The following is a 25,679-nucleotide window of genomic DNA, read 5'->3' as shown; positions in this document are numbered from 1 at the left end:
TCTCCAAAGGCTAGGGAGACCGGGGCAGCCTTGTGGTGGGGCAGAGGACGAGCTCTTAACTGCAAGCAAAGTGCTGAGTAGAGGGCGTTGGGGGCAGGGGAGGTCCCTTGACTCCACTTTGTATGCAGCAGCTGCGGGGCAGTGAGTATCTCCGAACAAAGCGGCGAGCAGTGCGGGGGTGAGAGATTGGGGTTTGCTCGCAGCTGCTGCTGGCGCTGAGCGAGTCTCCCACCACCCCCGCGAGCGTTGGGGTTCAAGGATTCGGAGGAGGAGGGAGAAGGGAACGAGGCGTGCCATTCCTGTTGCGCGGCTACGCTTCAGGAGTTCTTGTGAACGATGGGAATGGCAACTATCAGAGCCAAGGGGGAAAAAAAAAGAGCTGGAGTGAGCAAAACAAAGAGCGAGTGTGGGCCGTGGTGACTTCATGCCTCACCAATGTCCCGCCCACGCTGCTCCGAGCTGTTACTGCTGCTCCTGCCCGGGCTGCAGCCGCGCCTGCGGGCAGCCGAGCCGAGGCGCTCCGGTAGCGTGGGGAGGTTTCCTAGCAACTCTCTGCCCTGAGTGTACCCGGCTACCCGCAGGTCTGGAGCCCCCCGGGGGGCCAGAGCAGGACTACCCCTCTCCCGCCCATCGCCGCCCTCGCCTCTCTCGCATCCTCGCCGTGTGCACCCCAGAGCGCGCCAGCAACTCGGGCTCTGGACTGTGGGACGCCTAAGCCGCGCACTGGGGCCGAAAGGACAAGGGCACGCAGCCCCCGCCCCGCGTAGCCGGGCTCCGGTACCCGGCGGAACCTCCCCTCCTGCGCTCGCAGCCGCGGGCCCCACTCCCCGCCAGGCAGGGAGCGGCGATGCCTCGCTCTGTGCCTGCGGGAGTCGGCGGGTGCTTCTAGGGAGCTCCCAGAGTCGCCTCCCCCTATTGCTGGCATCCCGAGCTTCCTCCCTCGCCAGCCAGGACGCTGCCGACTTGTCTTTGCCAGCTGCTCCGCAGGCAAGGCTGCAAAGCTGCAGCTAGTGAAGTTGGCCTCCCTGCCCACCTGTGGAAGAAACTGCGCTGATTGATGCGCCATCGACTTTTTTCCCCTCGACCTCGCCGGCGTCCCCTCCCACAGATCCAGCATCACCCACTGAATGTACATTAGGGTGGTTTCCCCCCCCAGCTTCGGGCTTTGTTTGGGTTTGATTGTGTTTGGCTCTTCGCTAAGCTGATTTATGCAGCAGAAGCCCCACCGGCTGGAGAGAAACAAAAGCTCTTTTCTTTGTCCCGGAGCAGGCTGCGGAGCCCTTGCAGAGCCCTCTCTCCAATCGCCGCTGGGGCCCTTGGCCGTCGAAGGAGGTGCTTCTCGCGGAGACCGCGGGACCCGCCGTGCCGAGCCGGGAGGGCCGCAGGGGCCCTGAGATGCCGAGCGGTGCCCGGGCCCGCTTACCTGCACCGCTTGCTCCGAGCCGCGGGGTCAGCCTGCTAGGCCTGCGGAAAACGTCCTAGCGACACTCGGCCCGCGGGCCCGGAGGTGCGCCTGGGAGGCGCGAGCGCGCGTCCGGAAAGCAGCCAGGCGGCGGGCGCGGGGCGGGCTGTTTTGCATTATGTGCGGCTCGGCCCTGGCTTTTTTTACCGCTGCATTTGTCTGCCTGCAAAACGACCGGCGAGGTCCCGCCTCGTTCCTCTGGGCAGCCTGGGTGCTTTCACTTGTTCTTGGACTGGGCCAAGGTGGTAAGTTGTTTTTTTTTGTTTTCTTCTTTTCCTCAAAGGTCTTGGGCTGGCACGAAGAGCTGCCCGGCCAGAGCATCCCGGCCAGGTAAGTTGCGGTCATCAGAGAACTTCAAGAGGGCGGGTGCGTGGCAGCGTCCTCCAGCACAGATGGCCTCTAGGCCAGGTGTCAAGCATTTCTGCCCTGGAGCGACAGCAAGGACTAATTATCAGAGGAGGCACTGTGTGTTACTCCTAGGTGTTGAGGAAGCCCTAACAGAAAGGAATTTTGGAAGACAGGGTGTCCTGTTTACAGAAGTCATTTAGGGACCCTGATCCATTCTTAAGAGCGTCGTCTGTACAGAATATTCTCCCTATCTTTCTAACATTTGGGTCCACTAACGACTAACTTGCCTTTAACTCGAGGCTGTAGATAAGTTGGTTATAATGGGAGTAGTCTTCAATTTTTGAGTCCAGAAAAGTACAGCATACGAGTTTCTACTATCATTAGTGCTCAATCTGAATGAATTACCCACATTGGAGGGATATTCATGCTTTAAGTCACCATCCTTTCAGCTTAAAGAAAATACTATCTAATTGATCCCTCAGTGAGATCCATCTCTGATACAGAGAAGCAGAAAGAACTCTGGACCAGGATTGACAGCTTTCTGTCCAGGCAAACCATTTATGTCAGAGCTACCTTGATGTGGAGAGGTTAACTCTTTATGAAATTCATTGTCCTCATCTGTAAAACAAGGTCAATAATACCTGCCTTCTCTAAATCACAAAGGGAAGTTCAAATCAAATAGTACATAAGAAGGTGTTTCAGGACTTTTGATTTATCAGACAAAATCAAATGTAAGGTGGTATACCGGATTGGATTGTTGGAAAATTATACAACTAAGTAATAGGACGAATCATGAGTTTAGAATGAGTTCTTAATGGTTTTCAATATAGACCCAACATTTATTTTTGCCAATGCAGTGACTATTGTCATACTTTCTTTTCTTTTTTTTTTTTATTTCACTTTTTCTCTGTTTGGTCACCAAGTCCTTAAATTATATTAGATCCTTTCTCTGACCTCTCGGGCTCAAGGAGAGTTGAATTAATAGTTGTAATTGTTTTGTAGGTTAAAATTTACCCCTATACTTTGATGTGCCAAGTTTTTGCCTGAAGCTAATTAAAGCAGCCAAGTCATAACCTTATAAGTAGGCTCTCTCTCGCTCTCTATATATAAAAACATTTGGAAACATCCAGCTGTCTTTAGTAAATTGTTGCATATATAGTTTTCTAATATTTGTTTCAGGGAGATTTGCTCAGTTATCTGAAATGGAGAAATTAGAGTAAATCTCTTGATCTTATGGTTATTTTTTGGCTTGTTTGTTGATTTCAAAATAGTGAAAAGGCAAAGGAAAAAGTAACATTCATTATCAGTTATCTCTTAAATGGAAGAAGCATGCATTTGTTGCAGCAAATTTTCCACTAAGCATAATTTCATCCTGTTTCAATAAGTAATAAAGTCCTTTTCTAGATTTAGTAAACACACACACACACTAGTAAAATGACCAAAATTTGTGTTAACACAGTATATTTGGTTCCCAATGTATAGGCAAAGGAAAAAGTCTCACTTGCCTCTAAAATTTACTATTTATAGTACATTTTAAAAAAACATTAACTGGCTTATAAACATTAGTCAGGCTCTTGTGAAAAAGCATTTTATTTCTACCCAGCGTCTAAAACTGATTTGAAGGAAATATTATGAATGGGCCTCCTTGCACCTGCAGACCTGAAAAGGGAATTCTTATCTGAAATCAGAACAAGGCATCCTTTTCCCAGTCTGTGTCAATATACAAAGGTTTCTGATGTATACTGATTTGCATGGCAGTTAAAAACATGCAAAAAATGTAAATTATAGCCAGTATAACTCAGAAAATTAGAGATCAGCATAAACTGCTGTACTTTTGTGATATAGCTACAAGTCTCAAATTATATGTCTTTACAGTGCAAATTAGATGCTTAAAGCAGAATAGAAATTTAGGTATCAGTTACAAAGGAAATCTTGTTCCCTGGCTCAGTAGTTTACACCAGGAAAATGTTGAGGGCAATAAAGCCATACAAAAGAGACCAGAAGCTGCATAAGACCAGCATAACTTTGGGTTTAATTTTTAAAGCAGAATTTATAGGTCTCGAATACCTAGTTTATTTTTAATAACAAATATATAGTGAGCGGTGGGGGATGTTATTAATCAAATCCAAAGATTTCTGATGTAGAAAAAATTATTGCAGTTTGTTTTTTAACTATCTCTGGTGGAAATTACCCATAGCTAGAGAAATAATAGCACTATAAAATGGTTAATAAATAACCAGAAAACATAAAGTATATCTAGTGATTAATATTTGAAGAGTTAATGTAGCAACATTGTTTCCACGTTTACTTATTTTAAAAGATAAAGAACTTTCATTACTTACATTTTTATATAGCAATATAAGTGTAACAAATTTCAGATATCACAGTTTCTTTTTAAAAAGCGGTAACTATTATTTTAATGAAATTTCATCTTCTGTTTATTCAACTATCAATTATTTATTCTTTTCAACAACAACCAACTAGATTAACATTATTTTGTGACCGTAGCATTACTTCCCCTCAAAACGTTGCATAGCATAAGTGTTCCCAGAATTCTTTATGCTTACCTAAAGTGATTGGATATTTAAAAGAACCAAGGTATCATTAACAAAAAATTCATCCTTCTAAATTATTTGCATAATAAGCACCCAAATTAATTATATCTTGAAGCAATGGAGACACTTTCTGATAAATTAAAAATCATACATGTTTGCCCTCTAAGCTGACAGCAAAGTAGCTGATGTGGTTTGGAAAATGCCAGAAAAATGCCTGTGCCCCAAAATAACTTATTCTCTTGTTACCAAATTATCTGAAATCTCACTACTTAATGGATTCTTTTTGGTGAAACATGGTATTAACCCTATGATTTTTTAAAGTTTTTAACATGGTATAATGGAAATTTTCAAATGCATACAGAATTAGAGAGAATGGTATAAGGGACCGCTATATACTCATCACCCAGCTTCGTTAACCATCAACTCAAAGCCAACTTTTTTCATCTCTGCTCCTACTAGTACCCAATTCATCCCCTTCTCCCACCTAAATATTTTGAAAGAAATTTTTCATGTCATTTTATTTTAAAATATTTCAGTAAATAAAGATTTTATGGGAGGAGGAACACCACTGTAACTAATCTTAAAGCATGAATATTTTAAAAAACTGAAACTTAGGGCAACAAGAATGGTCACAATGTTTAAAGGGAGCAATTGCAGAAGAGAAAGACACAAGGAATGGCAAAGACACAGTTTCAACCATTTACTTTTCAATAGTTCTATTATAGTTCCATTAAAAATATTTTTATTTAGAGAGTATGGATACGTAACAGCTTTTTGATATGCATGTGTATGAGGAGGGAAAAACAACATGAGTAAATCTGCTTCCCCAGAGAAATGTTAATTGTTTTATTCCAATGAAATCACAGCAGGTATACCTTGTAAAGTTTCAGTTTTAAGGATCCACCCACCCTTGCATGATTAGCTTTTCTCCTATCTTCTGTATAATTTAAAGCAATATCCATATATGTGGCAAAATCTTTTTGTTTCTTATTTTTCACTCTCCTTTTGCTATAAGTCCTTGAAAGAGTTGTCCATAACTCTTGTTTCCGATTCTTCTCCTCGTCTTCTCTTTGAATCCATTGTGAGCAGGCTTTCTTTATCACCTCTGCAGTCCACTCTCATAAGATCAGGGTAACCTCCACATTGCCAGATCTGATGTCCAATTCTTAATCTCCATCCTGCTTGATGTATCATCTGTTGGTGACTTGACACTGTTGACCTTGCCCTCCTTGGAAATAGTTTTGTTGGCTTCTTGGACCCACACTCTCTTGGTTTAAGCTCCTTCTCCATCTCTGATGTTGATTCTTCCTCATTTCTTAACCTCCAAATGTAGGAGTGGTTCAAAACTCACTTCTAAGAACTTCTCTGATCTGGTCTTGGGTCTTTTTTTTTTTTTTTTTTTTTTTTGAGAAGGCTCACTGCAAGCTCCGCCTCCCGGGTTCATGCCATTCTCCTGCCTCAGCCTCCCGAGTAGCTGGGACTGAAGGCGTCCGCCACTACGCCCGGCTAATTTTTTGTATTTTTAGTAGAGACGGGATTTCACCCTGTTAGCTAGTATGGTCTGGATCTCCTGACTTTGGGATCCGCTCGCCTCGGCCCCCCAAAGTGCTGGGATTACAGGTGTGAGCCACCACGCCCGGCCCAGTCTTGGGTCTTAAATACCATTTCTACAATGACACCTCCAGAGTATTTGTCTCTAATCCTGACCTGTTATCTGATCTCCAGAAGGTGCAGCAAATTGTGTGAACCACGTCTCCACTACACGCCTAAAGGCAAAAACCCTAACACATTCAAAACCAAACTCCATTTTGTTGTCCAGTCTTCATAATAACACTGTGAGAGAGGTCCCTGTTTTTGAAGCAAAGAAACAGGAGCAGAGGGGATAAGTAACTTGCCCAATGTCACCTATCTAGTAAGTAGGAGAGTTGGGATTTGAACGTAGTAGAGAAAGCCTGAATTATGCTTCATAATATGAGCTTCCTAAGCAGTCTTCATCATTTCAAACCTTTGTCCACCCTTTCTACTCAGAACTTTTCCCTAGCTCCCCCATTGTCTTCAGGCTCCTCATACAACTTCCTCCCAGCGTTGCTATGGACATACACACGTGTGACCTCCTTGAGGGCAGAAGCTGCCTACATTTTTGTGTGTCCAGTGCTTGGTACACAGTAGGTCTTCACAAAGTATCTGGAGTAAATGACCCTATGGATAACTTGAGGCTAATAGTGAGCAATCTAAAATTGGGCAGCTAAGCAAATTCTCCCTAATCAGTTCTAAGCCTCACTAGAATTTGAACTTTGAGAAATAAAGTTTTCTTTTAAAAGTGGGTTACACCATAAAGGACACTTGTTTCTGTTTTCCCAGCCCATACCAGAAAGCAGTCTCTTGACCTTCTGGGCAAATCATTAGCAAAGATTAAAAGCTGAGACTTAGTACTCTTTAATCTTATTTTTCAAAGTCTGTCTTGTTTTCAAACTTTCTGTGACAATTATTTCTATTGTTGATAATAAAATATAAAAAGTGATCCTAATTCTTTACCCTTGGTATCAACTTTAAAACTGATTTTGATTTAGATTATGAAAACTGGAATTTGTAGTAGTTTTCAACTAAATACTTTAAAAATTAATAAAAAACCCAAGCTATTCTAACTCCTTTAATTACTATTCATTCAGACTTTCTAAAAGCACATACAGCTTTATGACAGGCACTATACTGAGTTCTGGAGTTAAAAAATAACAATAGTTAAGTTTTGTGTATTATTTACTGTAGGCCAGGCACCCTCCTAGACACATTATATGAAAATATATTATTTAATGCTCACAACCCTCTTAGTTATATACTGTTATTCCCATTGTATAGGTAAGCAAACTAATTAAAGAGGCATTGAATAACTTCTTCGAGATCCCTTAACTAATAAATAATGGTCCCAGAATTCCGATCTGTGTGGTTTGAGTCAGCATTCTGAATCATAATTATAGACATATAGATTGCTTTTCAAAGGTGAGAGGAGTCCCTACTTTGAACCTTGGAAGGTTCAACTCTAACTGTCCTCAGACCATGACCTCAACCATGGGCAGAGAGTCCATGGGGCTTGCTCAAGTAGCGTCTGTCACCCCCTCTAGATCATCTCCAGAATTCTTAGCCTAAACAGCCTCAGGCTACTTTTATGGCCTACCTTCTGGGGGTAAACTGAGTCACCCCTGTGCCAAATCCTAGGTGAAGATGGCCAAGGACACTGACACAGGAGAAGTAAACAGAGCTTGGACATGCGAGCTGAAGTGTCCATGCAGGTAAACGACAGGCTACCGGTGCTGCGGAATCTAGAGGTGGGAGAAAAGAGGGGAAGATCATGGCCGGAGAGGCAACACTTCACACACTGCCCAGTTCCTAATCAGAAATCCGGAGGTGAATGTTCCAAATTCAGACCTAGCCTTCCAGGTCATTATGCATATATATTTATCAAGGAAGGAAGATAGAACTTGTTTTACCTGTGGGTTTATTTGCCTGGTTTGTAGCTGTTAAATATTTAGTCTGTTATGCTCACTGCGATTTGTGCTCTTGCTTTTGGCCCTGAAAAAGTTAGGGGCAGACTTGTCTACAAGTTTAAATATTACTGGCGGCCGGGTGCAGTGGCTCACACCAGTAATCCCATCACTTTGGGAGGCTGAGGTGGGAGGATCACTTGATGTCAGGAGTTTGAGACCAGCCTGGTGAACATGGTGAAACCCCATCTTTACTAAAAATACAAAAATTAGCTGGGCATGGCAGTGCGCACCTGTAGTCCCAGATTCTTGACAGACTGAGGCACAAGAATTACTGGATCCCAGGAGATTGCAGTGAGCCAACATCATACCATGGCACTCCAGCACAACAGAGCGAGATTGCATCTCAAAAATAGATACATAAATAACAAACAAATAAATATTATTTGGGGGGAGACAAAGAAAGCACCAGAGACCATTGCATAAGGTAGTCTGGTAGTCTTGACTACCTCATGTCAAAGTGCTTTTATATTTTAGTAACTAAATTCCTTTTGGTAATCTTTGAGATGTGTACAGATTATACAAAATTTTACTCTCTTGCAAATCATGTTATAATGAGAGTCAAATGTATGCATAGTGTTAATTTAGTTTTACTTATTTCCCACTATTATTTAAAAAAATATTTTAGAAGGCCGAGCACAGGGGCTCACACCTGTAATCCCAGCACTTTTGGAGGCAGAGGTGGGCGGATCACGAGGTCAGGAGTTTGAGACCAGCCTGGCCAACATGGTGAAATCCTGTCTCCACTAAAAATACAAAAATTAGCTGTGTGGTTGTGCACACCTATAATCCCAGCTACTCAGGAGGCTGAGGCAGGAGAGTTGTTTGAACCCGTGAGATAGAGGTTGCAGTGAGCTGAGATTGCGCCATTGTACTCCAACCTGGCAACAGAGCGAGACTTCATCTCAAAACAAAACAAAACAAAACAAAACAAAACAAAACTTAGGAAAGAACATTTTACTGATGCGAATGACCTAATTTGGTCAAATTATTCAGCTAGCATGTATTTGATATTTAATATCTATAAATGAATGACTATATAGAAAAAGCAGTGCTATACTACATTCATGGAATAAAAGGACTATTTTTCAACTTAAAGTCAATCTTAATGTGACCTTATTTCATCTTTCACAGTAAGTAAATTATTTGATTTACACACCAAAAAAATGTATTGAAAGTCAGAATGATTTCCATTGGGATTTTATAATTTAATTAAAACAGACCCAACTTTTAACAAAAGTGCTAAGATCAACTCTTGCTAGGAAGCTACTAATATTAAACAGATATATTTAAATTATCTTCCTGCAGTTATTGAAAAAAGTCCTTAACAAATACTGGTTTAGGAAACAAAAATAAGATTATTAACTTAAAATTGCATTGTTAAAGTGTTCTTATCAGATATATACTTTTAAAATGATTTTTAAAGATGCTTCTATTTTGAGTGCTATTATCCAAAGTACTAAATGTTCATTTTTAGGCCAAGAGCAGTGGCTCACACCTGTAATAACAGCACTTTGGAGACCAAGGTGGGTGGATCACCTGAAGTTAGGAGTTGGAGACCAGCCTGGCCAATATGGTGAAATCCCGTCTCTACTAAAAATACAAAAATTAGCTGGGCATGGTGGCGGGCACCTGTAATCCCAGCTACTCAGGAGGCTGAGGCAGGAGGATCGCCCGAACCCAGAAGGCCGAGGTTTCAGTGAGCCGAGATCACGCCACTGCACTCCAGCCTAGGAGAGAAAAAGTGAGACTTTGTCTAAAATAAAATAAAATAAAATATAAAAGTTCATTTTATAAAGCAGCATATAAGGTCTTATAAAGTGGCCTTTCATGCTGACCTCATCAACGAGCCAACCATCACTGCTGGAATGGTTTTAGGCGTGCGCTGTCTCTGCCAGGTATTTTATTGTTGTTTTGCTTTTTTTGTAATCAACAAATACTGTTACATTGGTTAAGGACAGAATCTGTTGCTATTCCAGATAAATGTTGGTATAGTTTGTTTATTCTAGAGGATTGCCAAAAATTGTACAGTCTCGTGATAGTACAGGGTAAGAAAGCAGAGTAACTGTCAAGGGCTAGTTCAAGTCAAAGTTCATGGAAGAGACCAAGTTTGGAAGTGGAGAGAAGGACTGCTGATGAAGACAGGAGGATGAAAAGCTAGAAATATTCCAACTCTGAAAAATTGTACCAAATATATCTTATTAGTTATGTGAGATGTGCGGTGGATTTGGGCCAGGAATGTTTTGGTGTTTTCCATGGTTTTGGACTCAACTTCCTTTTAGGATAAAACAGGTTGATATTTCAAGATCTGCCAATAGTAAATGAAGCCACAGTTAAAAGTACTGCTGTTTCATGTATACATGTGGTACAAGGGTTCTTTCCTTGGAACTGAACAACAAACAGCTTCCCAGGTAAAGGCATTTTTTTTTTTTCTGATTTTAGTAAGGACCATATATTTAGGATAATTTCTTAGTAATCGTTACAGGTACTAGGTAGGGAAGGGGGCTGGGTGAAAAGCTTCATCCTTATGGAATGAGGGATCACCACTATGCTTTAAAGGATCATTAGAATATTATGAGGTCAAACAAATAATTAAAAGGAAAATTCAAAATTCTACAAGAACTGGATTGACAGGATTTATATTAAGTAGTATCAAATAGGGAATGTCTTCTCTAATTGCCTGCTGGAGAGGTGCAAAGAGGCCAGGCTGGGTAGGCTTAGTCATGTAAGGTATTCATTGACTGCAATAGAACAAAGGATGCCAAGAAGTTTTGGGGTAGCCAGGACTTGCTGTAGAACTGGCTGTTCTAGTTGGAAACAAAGACACTATTGTATCTGAACTGTATTGTTGGCAGCAAAATGACTGGTTGGTCTCTTTCTTAGTACAAACCATACCTCCCAAGGTATTGCTCCATTGTCTTTTTATGCATTTGGTTTGGATTTTTATGGGGAATTGAAGACAAGTGGATCATAAAGTGCAAAATAAAATGCTCTAGAAATGACAGATGGGGCCCAATTTCCAAGAAAATTCATCTGGACAGTGCAACACTGAGAAAAGAAAAGAAACATTGAAGAAGGAAGTCACTTTCAGGCATACTTGCTTTTGGTTAAAAAGGTCCCTTTTGTTGAGTGTGTCAGTCACTACCAGCTAGAACAAGGGCCCTAAGGTGAGGGCCAATGTATATAATCAGAGAGCCTGACCTCAGGTTGATACTGAAAATATAAGAACTAAATGGCATTACTACCAGTCTTTAGTTTAGAAGATATAGCATGTTTGATGCCTTGTGAAGAAGGTGTCCAAGGCCACATGATACTTTGTAACATCTGATGGGATTGTGATCACGTGGCAGAAGGGAAGGGGGCTCTTCAGCATGTGCCTGTGGCCCACTTAAGACAGCATAACCAGCTGGAGATTGGGCCTAGACCACCCTTCTAGGGCTGTCTGTGGCTGACAGTTGGCTACTTGGGGGTCAGCGTAGCACTGATGCCAGAACTCACTGTTGCTTGAGGATGGATTATCTGGTTATAGACTTGTCTGGGCAGAGATTGACTTGTGGGCATTATGAAGTCAGACATCAGGGCTTTTTGGACAAATTCTGCCTCCTAGGGATATGTTTGAGCTAAAAATAAAAAGATATGTTACTTTTGACTGCTTTCTACTGGGGGGGTAGAAATGTTGGGTCAGCCAGAACGATCACTGGATGTTACACTCCTCCTTCTCACAGGGCAAACTTCTCAGAGACTGTACCAAATGGTATAGGATATTTTCTCCTATACTGCATAATTTTCAATTCCTTTGGGATTAATCTTAAGAAAAAAAAAAAGCCCACATGCAGAACCAAAGTATTCTTGGCCCTTTGAACAAACTAGATGCTTCTAGCATGATACAAAAGAACATCAAGCTCCAGAGGACGCCAGAATTGGACTCCAAGTTGTATAATATAAAGCTGCCCTAGTGTCAGAGGACCCACTAACTGGTCAGTCCACTTGAGGATCTTTGTTAGGGCTCTTCATTGACAATCAAGGAACTAAATACCCTGAAAGTCCAAAGAAATATTGAATTACCTCAATGTTTTGGAGCTTACCTCTCCAGCCTAGTGGCACTCTTATACATGAATTTACTCGGCCGAATTTGGATTCCCAAAAACATTACCCTTAAAAGTGCAAACTCACCTTTCTAGGCCTCTGAGGATGCTGTACAGTAAGTGGTCCAGGATGGTCTAAATGAGTTGGTTACACAAGACCAGGTTGTTGGATGTTGCCTAGATATACAGTAGACTCTTCCATCCAAAAGATCACAAGAGGTGCCACATAAACACTGGGAGACTGACTGGAAATTACAGAATCTGAGAGGGCTTTACCAACAACTTCTATACCCATGGCACATTTGGTAAAAGATTTTTCATTCTTTTTTTTTTAAATTTTTTTCTGAATTGTTGGTGTGCAGAAGTGAAAGGTGGTGGGAATCTGGGCACTTTAGGGTTGTTCAGGAGCCAAGGAATCAATGGCCACAGATACTCACGTTTGCAGGTGAGAGCACAGAAACCTAGAAACACAAAGTTTGGAGTTTGGTTGTCATTTGTTTGGGAATAGTGCAGAGCCTTCCAGGCCAGAAGAAACAGATTAACTTATCTGTCTCTGCATAATCAATGGATATGCAATGCGGGTCTGACAAGGTGAAGAGATATCCTATTGCCCCAGTCATGGTGAGGGTGTAGCTCCTGTATTTCCCATTCAAATATAAATTGGTTGTACATTTTGAAAGGCAGCTTGCGGGTCTTTAGTAGACATGGCAGAGTTGAACCTGAAAGGTATTAAGTGTTAGAAGACAAAAGAGATCTGAGGTCCAAGGGAAAGCTAAGTAGGAAACAGAGGGGCTCAGACATCAAAGTTTAGACCTAGGAAGTTGGATATTGGCAGATAATTTCATGTCTTTGAACAGGTTTGCTGCCGTTTGGCCAGTTTTTATTGATTCGGCTGCCTGGGCAGACTCTCAGTAGTAACCTAACAATACTGTGTGGTTTTTAACAGATAACGTATATTTGGGAACCAGACAGAATAAAGATGTAATAAAATGGCCCGGGAAATTCCTTAAGGAAGTTTTCTCTGGCCCTCCCACTCTCCCTTGAGGTGACATCGTCCTGTTATCTGCTGCCTGCCGCACCCTGCCTGTTCCATTTGATAGCACTGCTGTTAAGTTCTGTCTTATGTCAGGTTGTGCTGTTATTCTACAACAGGAACATATGAAGGTGCCCTATCCCTAAAACACTGCACAATGCCATGGCTTAATCGCAAGTTTTAAATAATAACAAAAAAATTCAGGGATGGAGAAGCCATCAAAATTACTACCTCAAAATTCCTTAAGAAGAGGCGTTTTCTGCTCTCCACTCCCAGATGATAATGTCCTTTCTCTTTTGACTAAATCTTGGCCCATTCTCTTCCTCTAATCAAGTAGCTTTTGATAATACTAACACAGCTACCTATGAGCAGGTAAAAATTCGTTATAGGAAAATCTTGGTCACCTAAAGTGCCTATGAAAGGTGATGTTTTAAGTAGTTAAATTCTACAGCCATTTATATTCTGACTCTTGCCTTTGAACATCTTTTCAACAAGTGTGTGTACACTTTCCTTTCTTGGTAAGTACATCATTTAAACTTTCTCTGATATTTGAAAAAAGCCTTGCAGTTATCCTTTGATCAGATTTGCAAATTTTCACCATTACCATTTAATCAATAAATGAATTCATTGCTTGAGCACCTGCTCAGTACATTTCACATTGGACTAGTTGCTATGGGGACAGAGAGGAAGTAAGGTGTCAAGGAGATGGGGTGGCTGAGCCTGAGGAGCTGTGTGGGCATACAATATGAGATGGTGCTGTGGGGCAGAGGTGGGTGGTTTGGGCCATTAGTGCTGTAGAGCTTTAGGCTTCTGATTCAGACAGGAAATAGGTCAAATGTGTTCTGATGCAAGACAGAACATTGCAGTCTTTTCTAAAGATTAATACTTAGTTTTAGTTTTTCTCATTTTTTAGGAGGGAATTAAAATCTAGAGCCCTGATTAATTGAAAGTTCCAGCTATTTAGATTTTATAATACATACGGTCCACCTTTTCTAGGCATAGTGTATTTTGCGAGATGGTCTTAAAATGCATCAGCACAAAGCAAAATCCAGACTGTGTCTCCAATAGTACATATAATTATTTGCATTGTCTTTAGCTATTAGAAGAAACTTTTAAATGTGCGTGTAAAGACAGGAAAAACAGAAGTGCCAGTATTAATTTATTAAATGAGTAGAGTGAGGATATCACAATGGCAAAATTCAGGGACAACCTGTGGGCAACAATAGTGCTTTGTGTGTGTGCAGAGAGCAGTGCAGAATGGCCAGAGGAGCAAGTGCAGTAGGAGGACAAAGCTTCCCCAGGGAGATGCACCCTGAGCTGAACTCCAGAGTTGACCAAAAGAAGGGACAACGTCGGGAGGAAGTTACCCGAATGTCACAGAAGTAAACAGAAAGAGAGAGAGAGCACATAGGATGTTTTGGGCAAGGCAGGGGAGGCACCCATTCATCCTCTCCTTCAGTGAATACCTACTGAGCTCTTACACTGTGCCTGGTATTGCTCTACGCCTCAGGGATATGGCAGAGAACCAGACAAAAAGATCTGCTCTCATGGAGCTTTTGTTGTAATTTAGAGAAACAGACATTTGACATATTAAAGAAATAGAATGTGTAGCACACCAGACAGCACTAAGTATCTAGCACCTTCTGTAGAGAGAAAGAAACCCAGATGGGTAGTCAAGAGTACTGGAGATGGAGGTATGATCTTAAGTAGGATAATTAGGGAAGTCCCAGCCAAGTCTGAGCCAAGTCCCAGGGCCTCAAGGAGGGAAATATGAACAATATATCATCTGCCTCAATAATATATCACTTTCTAGTAGGATATTGACATTATAATCCAATAAATTCTTTAATTTTAGCTAAAATCGAATATGTGCTAATTATTTAATAAATATTTTTCAACAAGTGTATGGCAAGTACCATTCAAAGTATGAAAACATTATGAAACTAAAGGACAAAAGTTCTTGTTCTCATAAGTCTTATATTTTGGGGGAGGACAGACAAAATATTTTTTAAAATGTAGTTATACATAATTATCTAGTATGTTCAAAGGTGGTAAATACTATGGGGAAAAGTGGAGCAGGGTTGGGGGAGGACAGAGTTGCCATTTCAAATAGATTAGATGAGGTAGGCCTCATTAAAAAAAGACCAGTGTTTGAGCCAAGCCCTCAAGGCAATAAGAGAGTTAGCCTTGTGGGTAACTGGAGAAAGGGTAGAGAAATGAGAGGCTATGAAACAATGTGAGATATTTTTAATGTGTGGGAGGATTGAAGGACTGGTAGTGGCAGATTGTTGGTATCTGGAGCCTAGGTAGAGTGAATTAGCTTGTAAGACAAGAGGTGGTGGTCAGACAGGCTGATATGTGAAACTGGAATTGTAGAGAAGTTACAGTTACTGGTAATTACAAGGTCTAAAGTTCTTAACATGGAAGCAAAGTAGCCAAATCAGAGTGGAGGACAAAATAGTTGGAGGAGAAGAGAATAAGGAGCTGATGCATCTTGTATTGCAAAGATGATGTGTGTACATACAAAAATTGTCAGGAATTGACATAGGAGTACTGTTGGAGAAAATTATAGCAAGCAAGGAGGCAACCTTTTCCAAAAATGAGACAGCATCTCCCTGTGGTTGGTAAATGTCAGTGAATGCCTGCAACAATTCAGGATAGTGGGTGATATAATGTAAGCTGCAAGTGTCAAAGCTCAGGGTGGGATGACTAGGGGATAGAGAGGAAGAAGTGCCTGTGAATAGCAGTGAAGACTCAAGAAGACACTTACACATCTCCAAGCTCAAGGATATTTGGATTCTGGGAGAAACACCAGCCATTACTCTTGTGGTCAGGGGAAGACGAGTTCTCAGGGGAGAGTCAGGTTTCTGTTCAAGCAAGATGGTAAAGGGGACATTCAGATAAGGGACTGGGATATGGGCATTCCTTCTGGAAATGGACTGTGAATTTCAGAGGGCACAGGGGATGGGTTTCTGGAGTTGTAAAGGAGTAGGAGATAAGGAGAAAAGAGGGGTTGTGCAGAGCCTTCTAGGGATTAGAATGTGTTGGGGGAATTAGGGTGAATCTGGGAGTCTTGGGCTTCTTGTAGAAACTGGTGCAATAAACATGGATAAGTGAGATTAGTCTTTGGGATCTCAAGGTAGATAGTGGTGATGATACTGTGAGTGGTTGAGGGGCAAGGGGAGGTTCTGAGATTTGCTCTTGATTCTTATGGAAGGAAGAGACACGGTCTAAGGAAGCCTGACTTTGTTTTGATGTGAGGCATTCACTCCACCCCATCTCCTGTCGAAAGCAACATGGACTTTTTTTGGGCATCTTGAGACACTCTTGACTCCAGATGATTAAAGTGATTGCCTGAGAAATATACAACACCTGAGGATTATACCTGAAGGGGGCTCTGCAGGCAGAGAGAAGGTATGTACATTGACCATGACATAGGGCATTAGGGGAAAAGCAAAAGAGAGCACCTTGGAGTTAATGGCAGGTAGATTTGTTAGAACTTTATGCTGTGGTCTAAACGTTTTTGCTTCTCCAAAATTCATGTATTGAAATGTAATCATCAATATAATGATATTAAAGACGGGGCCTTTGGGAAATGACTTGGTCGTGAAGATAGAACCCTGGTGAATTGTATTAGTGCACTTATGAAAAAGGCCTGTGGGAACTCGTCTGTCCCTTCTGCCATATGAAGACACAGCAAGAAGGTGACACCTATGAGGAAGGCACCCTCACCATACCACCCCATCTGTTGCTGCCTTTGTCTTAGTCTTGCCAGATTCCAAAACTGTGAGAAATAAATTCTGCTGTTTGTAAATTATCCAGTCTAAGGTATTTTGTTATAGCAGCCTGAATGGACTGAGACACTTGAGTACTCATGTGGTGGAAATAATTCCAGGCGTTTTGTTTTGTTTTATTTTGATTTGATTGTTTAGTAGGGTAGTAATGTGATCACACTGTATCAGTGAAAGAAACTGGTAACAATGTATTTAGTGATTTTTAGTGGTAAATGGTGTTTGTAAGAGACTCTGAGAACATTGTTACATTAAAGCAAATGATCAATAAGGAGGGCCTCGACTAGGATGGATCCATGGGAATGAAAAGAGGGAGCAAGAAATACTAAAGACACTAAAGTAAAAGCAAAAAGTCTTGGTGACTGACAGGTTGTTGAGGCTGTGGTATAGAGAGGAGTCAAGGTTGACCACAAAGATTTAAATCAGAATAGATGGGAAAATAATGTAATTAATGGAACAGATCATTCAAGTCAGGAAGAGGAACATAATGTTTGAGACTCGAAGATTTTGAAGTTGTGGCAGGAATCTGAGTGGGTTGCCCTGCAGATAGTTGAAAGTTCAAGACAGAAGCTTGGGTAAGAGTTTGGAACTGAAGGTACCAATTTGGTGGTCATGTTCAAGGAAGTGAGGCTTGGAATCTTGTTAGTTCATAGTCATCAGGCTGTAGAGTTGAGAGAGCAATCTGAAGAGAGCCAAAGACATAACAGTCTTGAGAGTTGCTTGAGAATGAGAGAAGTGATAGAGTGCCCATTTAGTGTTGAAAGACAGAGGAAATTTAAACATTGCTGAGTGCTAGTTGCTAAATGTAATTAAGAATTATTATTTGCCTTTGAGTGATCTATTAACTAGAGAGCTAGAGGAAATGATCTTGGTAATGAGGAGAGATATTTTTCTAATAAGAGAACAAAGACAATTTTGACTTGAGAAGAAGGAATATTATTTAGATTTTCTTGATAATACAAAGGGAAAGTTAGGGTCATATCTTAAATGAGAGGACTTGGTACGAGCTCTTATGGATTTGATGAGAAAGAATTAGAACAGTGAAAGTGAAAACATATGATGGAAAGTCAACAAGAAATTAATGAAAGCAGGGTCTAGGAACTAGATGAGGTGAGAACGAAATTTGGAGGGAACCCAATTCTTAATAGGCTTCTGGCAGTGTCCCACAAGGCAGCCTCAGATAAGCAAATATTGCTTAGGATGCATCATCCCATTTGTGTCTGACCTCCTGTTCACTTTCAACTCCATGTTTTAGAGTTCCTGAACCAGTAGCCTGCTTTCTGTCTCCTCCTCTGGCTCCTCTTGAATTTGTTATTTATTCTGCTTCTCTTTGGTTTTTCATACCTAAGAACTCATTCATGGTTCCGTTATCCAGTGGCTCCTCTATAGCTCATGAGAATTTCCTTCTGCAGCTCCTGGCCCCAGAGAGTCCTAATGGCTCTGTCCATGGTGGAGGTAGTGAGGTGTGGGGGGTGTCTTGGGTAAGACAGAAAAACCTTGAGCAAGGTGATGAATACATTGTAAATTTAGCTGTTTCTAGTGCTGATAACAAAGATGGGGGAGCATAAAAATAAGAGCTGTGACCTTTGAAAAATAGAGATTGATAAGTGTTACAAGATGGAAGTTGGGGAGAATCTCATAAGTAGCCAATGGGAACAAGGAGAATATATTTCCAAAGCACTGTTTGAACACTTCCCCAAGGAATGATGAACTCTGCATAAAGCTGACTTTTGATGAAGGAGAAACAGTAGCTGGACCATTTGGGGAAATATGGAGAATATGGAATAAGAATTTTATAGGACAATATGGACTATGGTTCATAATACAGTATCAATATTAAATTTTCTGAATTTATCACTTCTACTGTGTTATATGTTTTCAAATTTCTACCAATGATATTAAACTGAACAAATGTTAGTTGAAAATTATAAGATATTAAAGTACTATGGAAGATGATCTATCCTATAAGATACAATTAACATATTTTATGATAATTCACAGTTCCTTTTTGTCTGAGTCTCCAAAATAAAATGAATTTTAGAAAAGACAAATATTTAGAGTTACGTTTGGCATTGAGGATAGAAGAGAATTTACTTTAGAGAACAGGATATAAAGTGCAATATTGATGTGTAGTTCAAGCTATATTAGTATTACTATTGATCATAATATTAGCTTGGTGCTAAAGTAATTGCGGTTTTTGACATTACTTTCAATAGCCAAAACTGCAGTTACTTTAGCACCAACCTAATAGTACTAATTACCAGGATACTTAATCTTACATTGGTATCACTACCTACTCCGTTAAATTTCTTAGGCTGCCGAGAGTTGGCAAGAAATTGCAAGCAGAATATAACAAATAAGTTTTGAATTTGAAAAGATTTTTTTATTATCTCACAAACAAGTTCAATCCATATGAAGAAGCATTAAAATAAATTAATCTGAATATAATATAAGAGGATATGTAAATCAAATGCCATATATGCCGTATAGGGATAAACAACCTTAATTAACCACTATCTAATCTGTAATAAACAACAACAACAAAATAAAAACATAAGCTGTCACTGGCTTTTTTTCTAAAAATCATATACTGTAGTTTAATGTTTTGCTACATACTGGCAGGGAAGAAATATATTCCTTTACTGTGCACTGGCTGTCTTTTATCTAACAAATAATCCATCTAAGTTAATTTACAGTGCTAATTGTAAATAAACTTTATTGATATAATTTACATCAATAAACTGTATTTATTTAAAATGTCAGTGGATGAGTTTTGCCAGATGTATAGACCTCTGCAGCTTTGTACCACTACCGTCAACATTCAGAACCCTTCCACCCACTAAAGTTTTGCTCATGCCTCTTTACTGACAGTGCCAAAACATAAAACAGGGAATAATCAGTGTGCATTATTGGGCAACTGTTTTATCTAATGTATGGGGATTTTGGTGGCCCTTTTTTAAAAAGCAAAAACAAAAACAATTCCCTTTATTGACGTTGTTGTTGTTGTTGTTGTTGCTGTTGTTTTGAGATGGAGTTTCACTCTTGTCGCCCAGGCTAGAGTTCAATGGCGTGATCTCAGATCACTGCAACCTCTGCCTCCCAGGTTCAAATGATTCTCCTGCCTCAGCCTCCTGAGTAGCTGAGATTACAGGTGCCCGCCACGATGCCTGGCTAATTTTTGTATTTTTAGTAGAGACAGGGTTTCGCCATGTTGGTCAGGCTGGTCTTGAACTCCTCACCTCAGGTAATCTGCCCGCCTCGGCCTCCCAAAGTGCTGGGATTACAGGCATGAGCCACCGCGCCCGGTCTTTGGTGACCTTTTAAAATAAATTTTTCCTATTATAAATTGTATCTTAAGACAGTCTCATAAACTCACAGAACTGTACATACTATAAAGCAAGTGTTCTCCGCCAATCATGTCACTGTAAGTTGCACTCTACTTTTCAAAATGTTTTCACAGCTCAGTGGAGGAACACAGCACATAACAAGGGGAACATTTTTCCTACATCATCAACGAGGAAGCAAAGCTTCAGCAAAGTTAGTTTATGAAGCGGAGGCCAGCGAATAGGCAGGGTTAGGAGAAGAACAAGTTGCCTTCTCCTCTGTTCCAGATTTGGCTTTCAAGACAGAGCTAGAAATTCACAAATGGAAACAGCAACTGCGAACACCACTTCCTATGCTACTGCCTAATTAGCATGCAGCTCAGAGCTGTCCCCTGGCAAGAGCCTGGGGAAACATGGTTGTAAAAGGACAGCTCTCCCCTCTGCTGAACAAGTGCCAGCCAATCTGCTTTATGCTCTCAGTGAGGTGTTCAGGCTGGGGCTTTTTCATCCTAAAACTCAGTTTCCCTGTGCATAGAAAAAAAATGAATTTTGAAAAGGGTACCAAAGTATTTAGGAGAGTCTCTGACTCCAAAGATGGAAAATAATCTTACTAGAGAGAATCTAACATTCTTATCTTTAGAGTGGGAAAACAGGATTACCTTAGCACCGATGATAAGAAAAGTAATGATATACTACTTATATTAAAGAATTATCTGGACATACTGGGGATTACTGTTGAGTCATCACTTAAGAACTAATAATAGTACTAATTAGCCAGGGGTTTTCAGTCATGCTTTGGGAAAATTCTCTTTTTTATGTTATTCTCTATTCTACCTAAGACAGTGTTTACAAGAAAAGGTTCTGTAATCAGAACTGGGTTCAAACTTGGTCTCTGTATTTACCACTTCGGTGACTTTAGGTAAGACAGCCTCTCTAAGCTGTAGTTTTTCATCTGTAAAATGGGCATAGCAGAACTTTCCTCATGGGAACTTTCTGAAGCTTCAGGTAGATCATTTATATAAAGTGCTTGGCATAGGGCCAACACAGTGTAATACACAGATACTTGTTTTTTTAAATTTTCTCTAATTTTATTGTACTGTATGTATAGATTTAATTTTCAAGTGCAGAGTCAAAAGATATTAAACACATTCTTGAATTTTGAAATGTGATTACAGGAAAACCAAATCCTAAGCGACCTAAAATTCATGTTGGATTTAATTTACCAGTATATGTTTTTTACTTAGCACTAAATTTCTTACAATATAGAGTGTTGCTTTGCTACCCTAATCAAGTTCACACCTGCAATGTGACTTTAAGTTTAAAAGACACATTGTAGAAAATGCATTCCTAATATCCTAGGGCATTTTTTTAAACTGCCTTAATCATGTCATTTGAAGTTTGGACATGAATAGCAGAGTGCTTTTTTTTTTTTAGTTGGAGAAAGGAAACCCATACCTGCCAAGAGTTGGAAATGAAAATAGGACGAGCCCCTGAAACTCTAGTGTGTTAGACTGAAAACATTATTTAGAGGAACAGAGTGGGAAACCGGTGAATATTTTGGCTTTTATAGAAAGGGAGTGTGCCTCATAAACAGGACAGTTGGAATGTATGGAAAATTTCCAGTGAAAACAAGACACAAAGCACATGACTAATAATTGCTTTTCCAAGTTAGACAAATGCAGTTTTAACCAGAATTTGCCACTGAGGGGCCTTGGGGGCCCTCCTTGAATCTTGAGACTTTGATCCTTTTTTCAAGTTCCAAGTCTAATGTAGGAAAAGCTATACAGATAGATGATATGGTTTTGATCCCATCTTTCTTCCTGTTTCTGCCATTCCTGAAAATTCCCAGCAGGTGAGTGTCAGAAGACAAATTAAAGTATTCAGCTAAATGAGCAACTGCAAAACTGAATTTATTCCTCTTCAAGAATTACTCTTCTTGTATGTTGAGTGACCATTTCGCTGCCAAGAGAAACTGCCTTGCCTAGGAAACAATATGGACTGCAAAATCAGTTTCAAACACAAATGACAAATATTCCTTATGTTTTGTCATCTTTCCACATCAAATATATATGTAAAGATGTACAGAAGGCATAATCTGAAGATAATCAAACAGCTATTAACCAGATTTCTGCATTTCACCTATCTTTCAAAACCAGCTTCAAGTCTGCCTTTACGTTGAGAGAGTGCATCTTTAACTATGATATTCTCTTTCTCCTTTCACATTTCCTGTAAACTTATCATGAATTGCCTTGTCTATTGTTTTGATTTCTCATTGAACAACAAAGGAATACTCTGTGTTTAGAGTGACCTTAGAGTTCAGCTTTCCTGAGGAGTTTCAGTTTAACATCTTGCACCGGTACAATTAACAGCACCCCTTTCAAGTTAAAAAGTGTCTCATGTAGATCATAAATTATATAGTCACCCAATGTGTGCAGCAATCAGAGCTTTTTCAGTGCGAAGTTGATTATGATGGGCATAAATGAATCATAATAAAAAGATCTGATATGATCCCATCTGGCTGGGCCTCTTGTGATGGCCCATTTCAAGAAGGATGTCATTAGTGGCTTCACAATGGTTTTTCTTGTAAATTCCCTCATGACCTAGAGTTTTGATTTATGCCATCCCAGACCACTTTAAGCTCTGACTCATGCTGGGATTGCCCTAACCAGGGCAGGGCAGACTCATGGAATGCATTGCATTGCCCTAACATTTCTTAACCTGCCCAAGGTTGAACATGTTTGTTTGTTTTTCTTTTGCTCTCCAAAAAACTTTATGCTAGCTTAAAGCCCTGTTATAATCACACAAATTACTCACTATGTAACAGGAGAAGTTGAAATTTGTTCCTGAAACATAGAGATTATATATAATAAAAACCTTAAAAACCTATCTATTGAGAACCAAAGATATTAGTGCTGTTTCCTAATGCATTACAAGAAAATTCTGCTCAATCAGGGGATACTCACCTTCGGAGGTACAAGGAACATTTGATGAATTCAAATTAGGTTTAGATCTGTGCAATAAGGAAAAGTAAGTGAATTTGGTGGTCTTATACCTGAGGATGGCAGCATTAAAAAAGACTATTTTAATTTAGTAGCATTTCATTATATCTTCAAAGCTCTTTAAAAATAAGCTAGTTCAGTTGAACTACACAATATCAGAAGACCAAGTGTAAGAAAATGATAATCTGTGTTTGTAGAAACATAAAGATGAATTCATCTAGCTATGTATCATTATGTAAACATAGTCACATTGCCTTTTGTGATAAATAGGCTTTGGAAATGAAGATTACTTAAAAATATATGTAGTCAAGACTTACAAAATCTCAGGAATTAAATTGCCAAATTAACCTCTACTTAGAATATTGTTTATTAATTACACATTTATTGAGTGTGTTCTAGTATATTGAGTGGATGTATGAGGCTCATATACTGGATATACAAAGAAAATGTATTTAAGCACCTTTCCTCCCAGGAACTGATAATCTAGTATTCTTACTTTTCCAAGGAAAAACAAACAAACATGAAGAAATACATCTCTTTAGTGTGGATGGTCTACTTCACATAAAGTGATTTTATGCTTAACATTTCTTTTAAAACAATTACATTTATTCTATTAGAGTCTCTTATTTATCTTTCAAAACTCAGATGAAAATTCATCAGTTAGGGATTGTGTTTATCTGCAAGTAAGAGAGTCTTTGAAAACAGGATTAAGTAAGATTCGAGTAAGACTTCTTTCACATCAGACCCAGTTCTGAGAGTAAATGGGCAGATACAGGGACTCCTTGGTATTCTAAGAGGCTTGGGCTGCTTTCCTCCTGTTGTCTTTAGCCTCAGCTCCTATGAGACAATTTCCCTCAAGTCTGAATAAGTCTGCTGCAGGTCCGGACATTACATCCATGTTCCAGGCAGAAAGAAGCAGGATGGGCATAAGGGGAATAAAAAGGAAAACAAAAAAACTTTTTTGAAAACTTTCACAGACGCCCCATTCAGAAACTTCTGCTTCCGTTTAAATTATCATAATTAGTTATGCAATCATCATCATTGCAAGAGAAGGTGAGAATTGCAGCATTTCAGTTCCTCTCAATGCCACCTTCAACAAATCTAGGTCCGTTAGTTAAGAACATGCAGGCAAACAGCAATCTGTGCTACAATACTCTAATCATTTATCACCCTCTGGGGGAGATTATTATATAGACATTGCTAGTGCCCCACCCATGCTCTTTTTATAGGACTGGTGCACCCATCCTCAGCTGCTCTGCATTCTGGCTGTTTATGGCTCACAGTTGCCACTTCCTCAAAGGAATTGCCCTCCACCAAAAGGAGCCACATTGCTCAGAGATGCCTGGAACATCGACCCGCTCCAACCTCACTCCTCCCCATACCAGGCTGCATGCAGCCACTGACCGTCTGATGTGGGGTAGAAAACAGGCCCCAGGCTTCCAGGTGGGACAACTTTGTGTTGTCATTTGGGCTCAAAGCTATGGGAGGGGTCAGGTTGAGGCCAGACTCCCTTTGCACCAACGTATATGCTTGCTGCTTTCACCAACGTATATGCTTGCTCCCTGTCCCAGTAAGTCACTTGCTAACAATCTCTACTCCAGGGTCTTTCTCAGGGGAATTAAAACAATTGTTTTTTCTTGTAATGTCCTCATTCCCCCAGCTTCCTCCTGAGCTACTATATAAGAATTGAACATTATTGTACCACCTCCTTCTCTTCCAAATACACGTTCAGACTATCAAACCTAATCACTGGAACAGCAAACAGAGAAGGCAAGATAGAGAGGAATCCAAACTGGTTTTCACTAAACATAAATACTATTGTAGGTTTTCCTAAGTGAAAGTAGAGGCAAAATTACTTAGAGAAAATAGTTTGCCCCCTAAAGATACTTATTTTCATTTCCATGGTCTGAATGCTTGTTTTCTACAAGTTTGAAACAAATTAAACACTATGGTGGAGGCAAAGGAGAGGAATGTGCCAGCCTAGGCTGGGTGATACTACAGGAGAGTAGTATTTCCTGAAAACATAATTCAGAAGCCAACTACAAATATTTTGAATTTCATGAATTTTGTTCAATTAATTCTATATGAGCACAGTTTAAATAGGCATTGGTGGTATTTAGCAGCTAAAATTTTGCCACAGATGTGTTATCGTTATTTTAATGACATCTGCTTCTTTGTCTATTTCAACAAATAGGTCCTTGCTCCCCCTGTTTTGAGGGATTATCTCAGGCACTAACTTCTCGGTAATATATCTTCTCTAACTCTTCGGAACCTCCCTACTCAAATCCACCTTTTTCGGAGAGCTTTGTGTGCTTCCTCCTTTTCTCTCATGCCCATTTACTTAATCCGTGGTAACGTTTAACTGACTTTTGTTTTGTTTTGTTTGCTGCACCTTATTTTCAAAGAAGTAGGCCTAAGCACCTACTCCTTGCCTTTATTTTTGTAGGGGCCTTTAGGAAACCTCAAATCAAAACTTGGAATAACTAGGTCATGGCCAGTGATTAGAATGCCAATGTATTTATTTGTTTTAATTTTTATATTAAG

General features: G+C 40.2%; 1 protein-coding gene across 2 annotated transcripts in view; it reads left to right on the top strand.

Moving 5' to 3' along the window:
• The first annotated feature begins 256 nt into the window (after positions 1-256).
• The window catches only part of ITGB8 (integrin subunit beta 8), an 84,955-nt gene continuing 59,532 nt past the window's right edge, over positions 257-25,679 (top strand). For both annotated transcript variants that reach the window (XM_007981927.3, XM_007981926.3), the window contains exon 1: positions 257-1,707. In XM_007981927.3, coding sequence (XP_007980118.3) covers positions 1,581-1,707 — 127 coding nt within the window. In that variant the 5' untranslated portion in view covers positions 257-1,580. The remainder of the gene's footprint in view (positions 1,708-25,679) is intronic.

Source organism: Chlorocebus sabaeus, chromosome 21, assembly GCF_047675955.1.
Source record: "Chlorocebus sabaeus isolate Y175 chromosome 21, mChlSab1.0.hap1, whole genome shotgun sequence".
Classification (NCBI taxonomy): Eukaryota; Metazoa; Chordata; class Mammalia; order Primates; family Cercopithecidae; genus Chlorocebus; species Chlorocebus sabaeus.
Note: the sequence above shows the minus strand (reverse complement) of the source record. Positions and strands in the feature narration are given on the sequence as shown.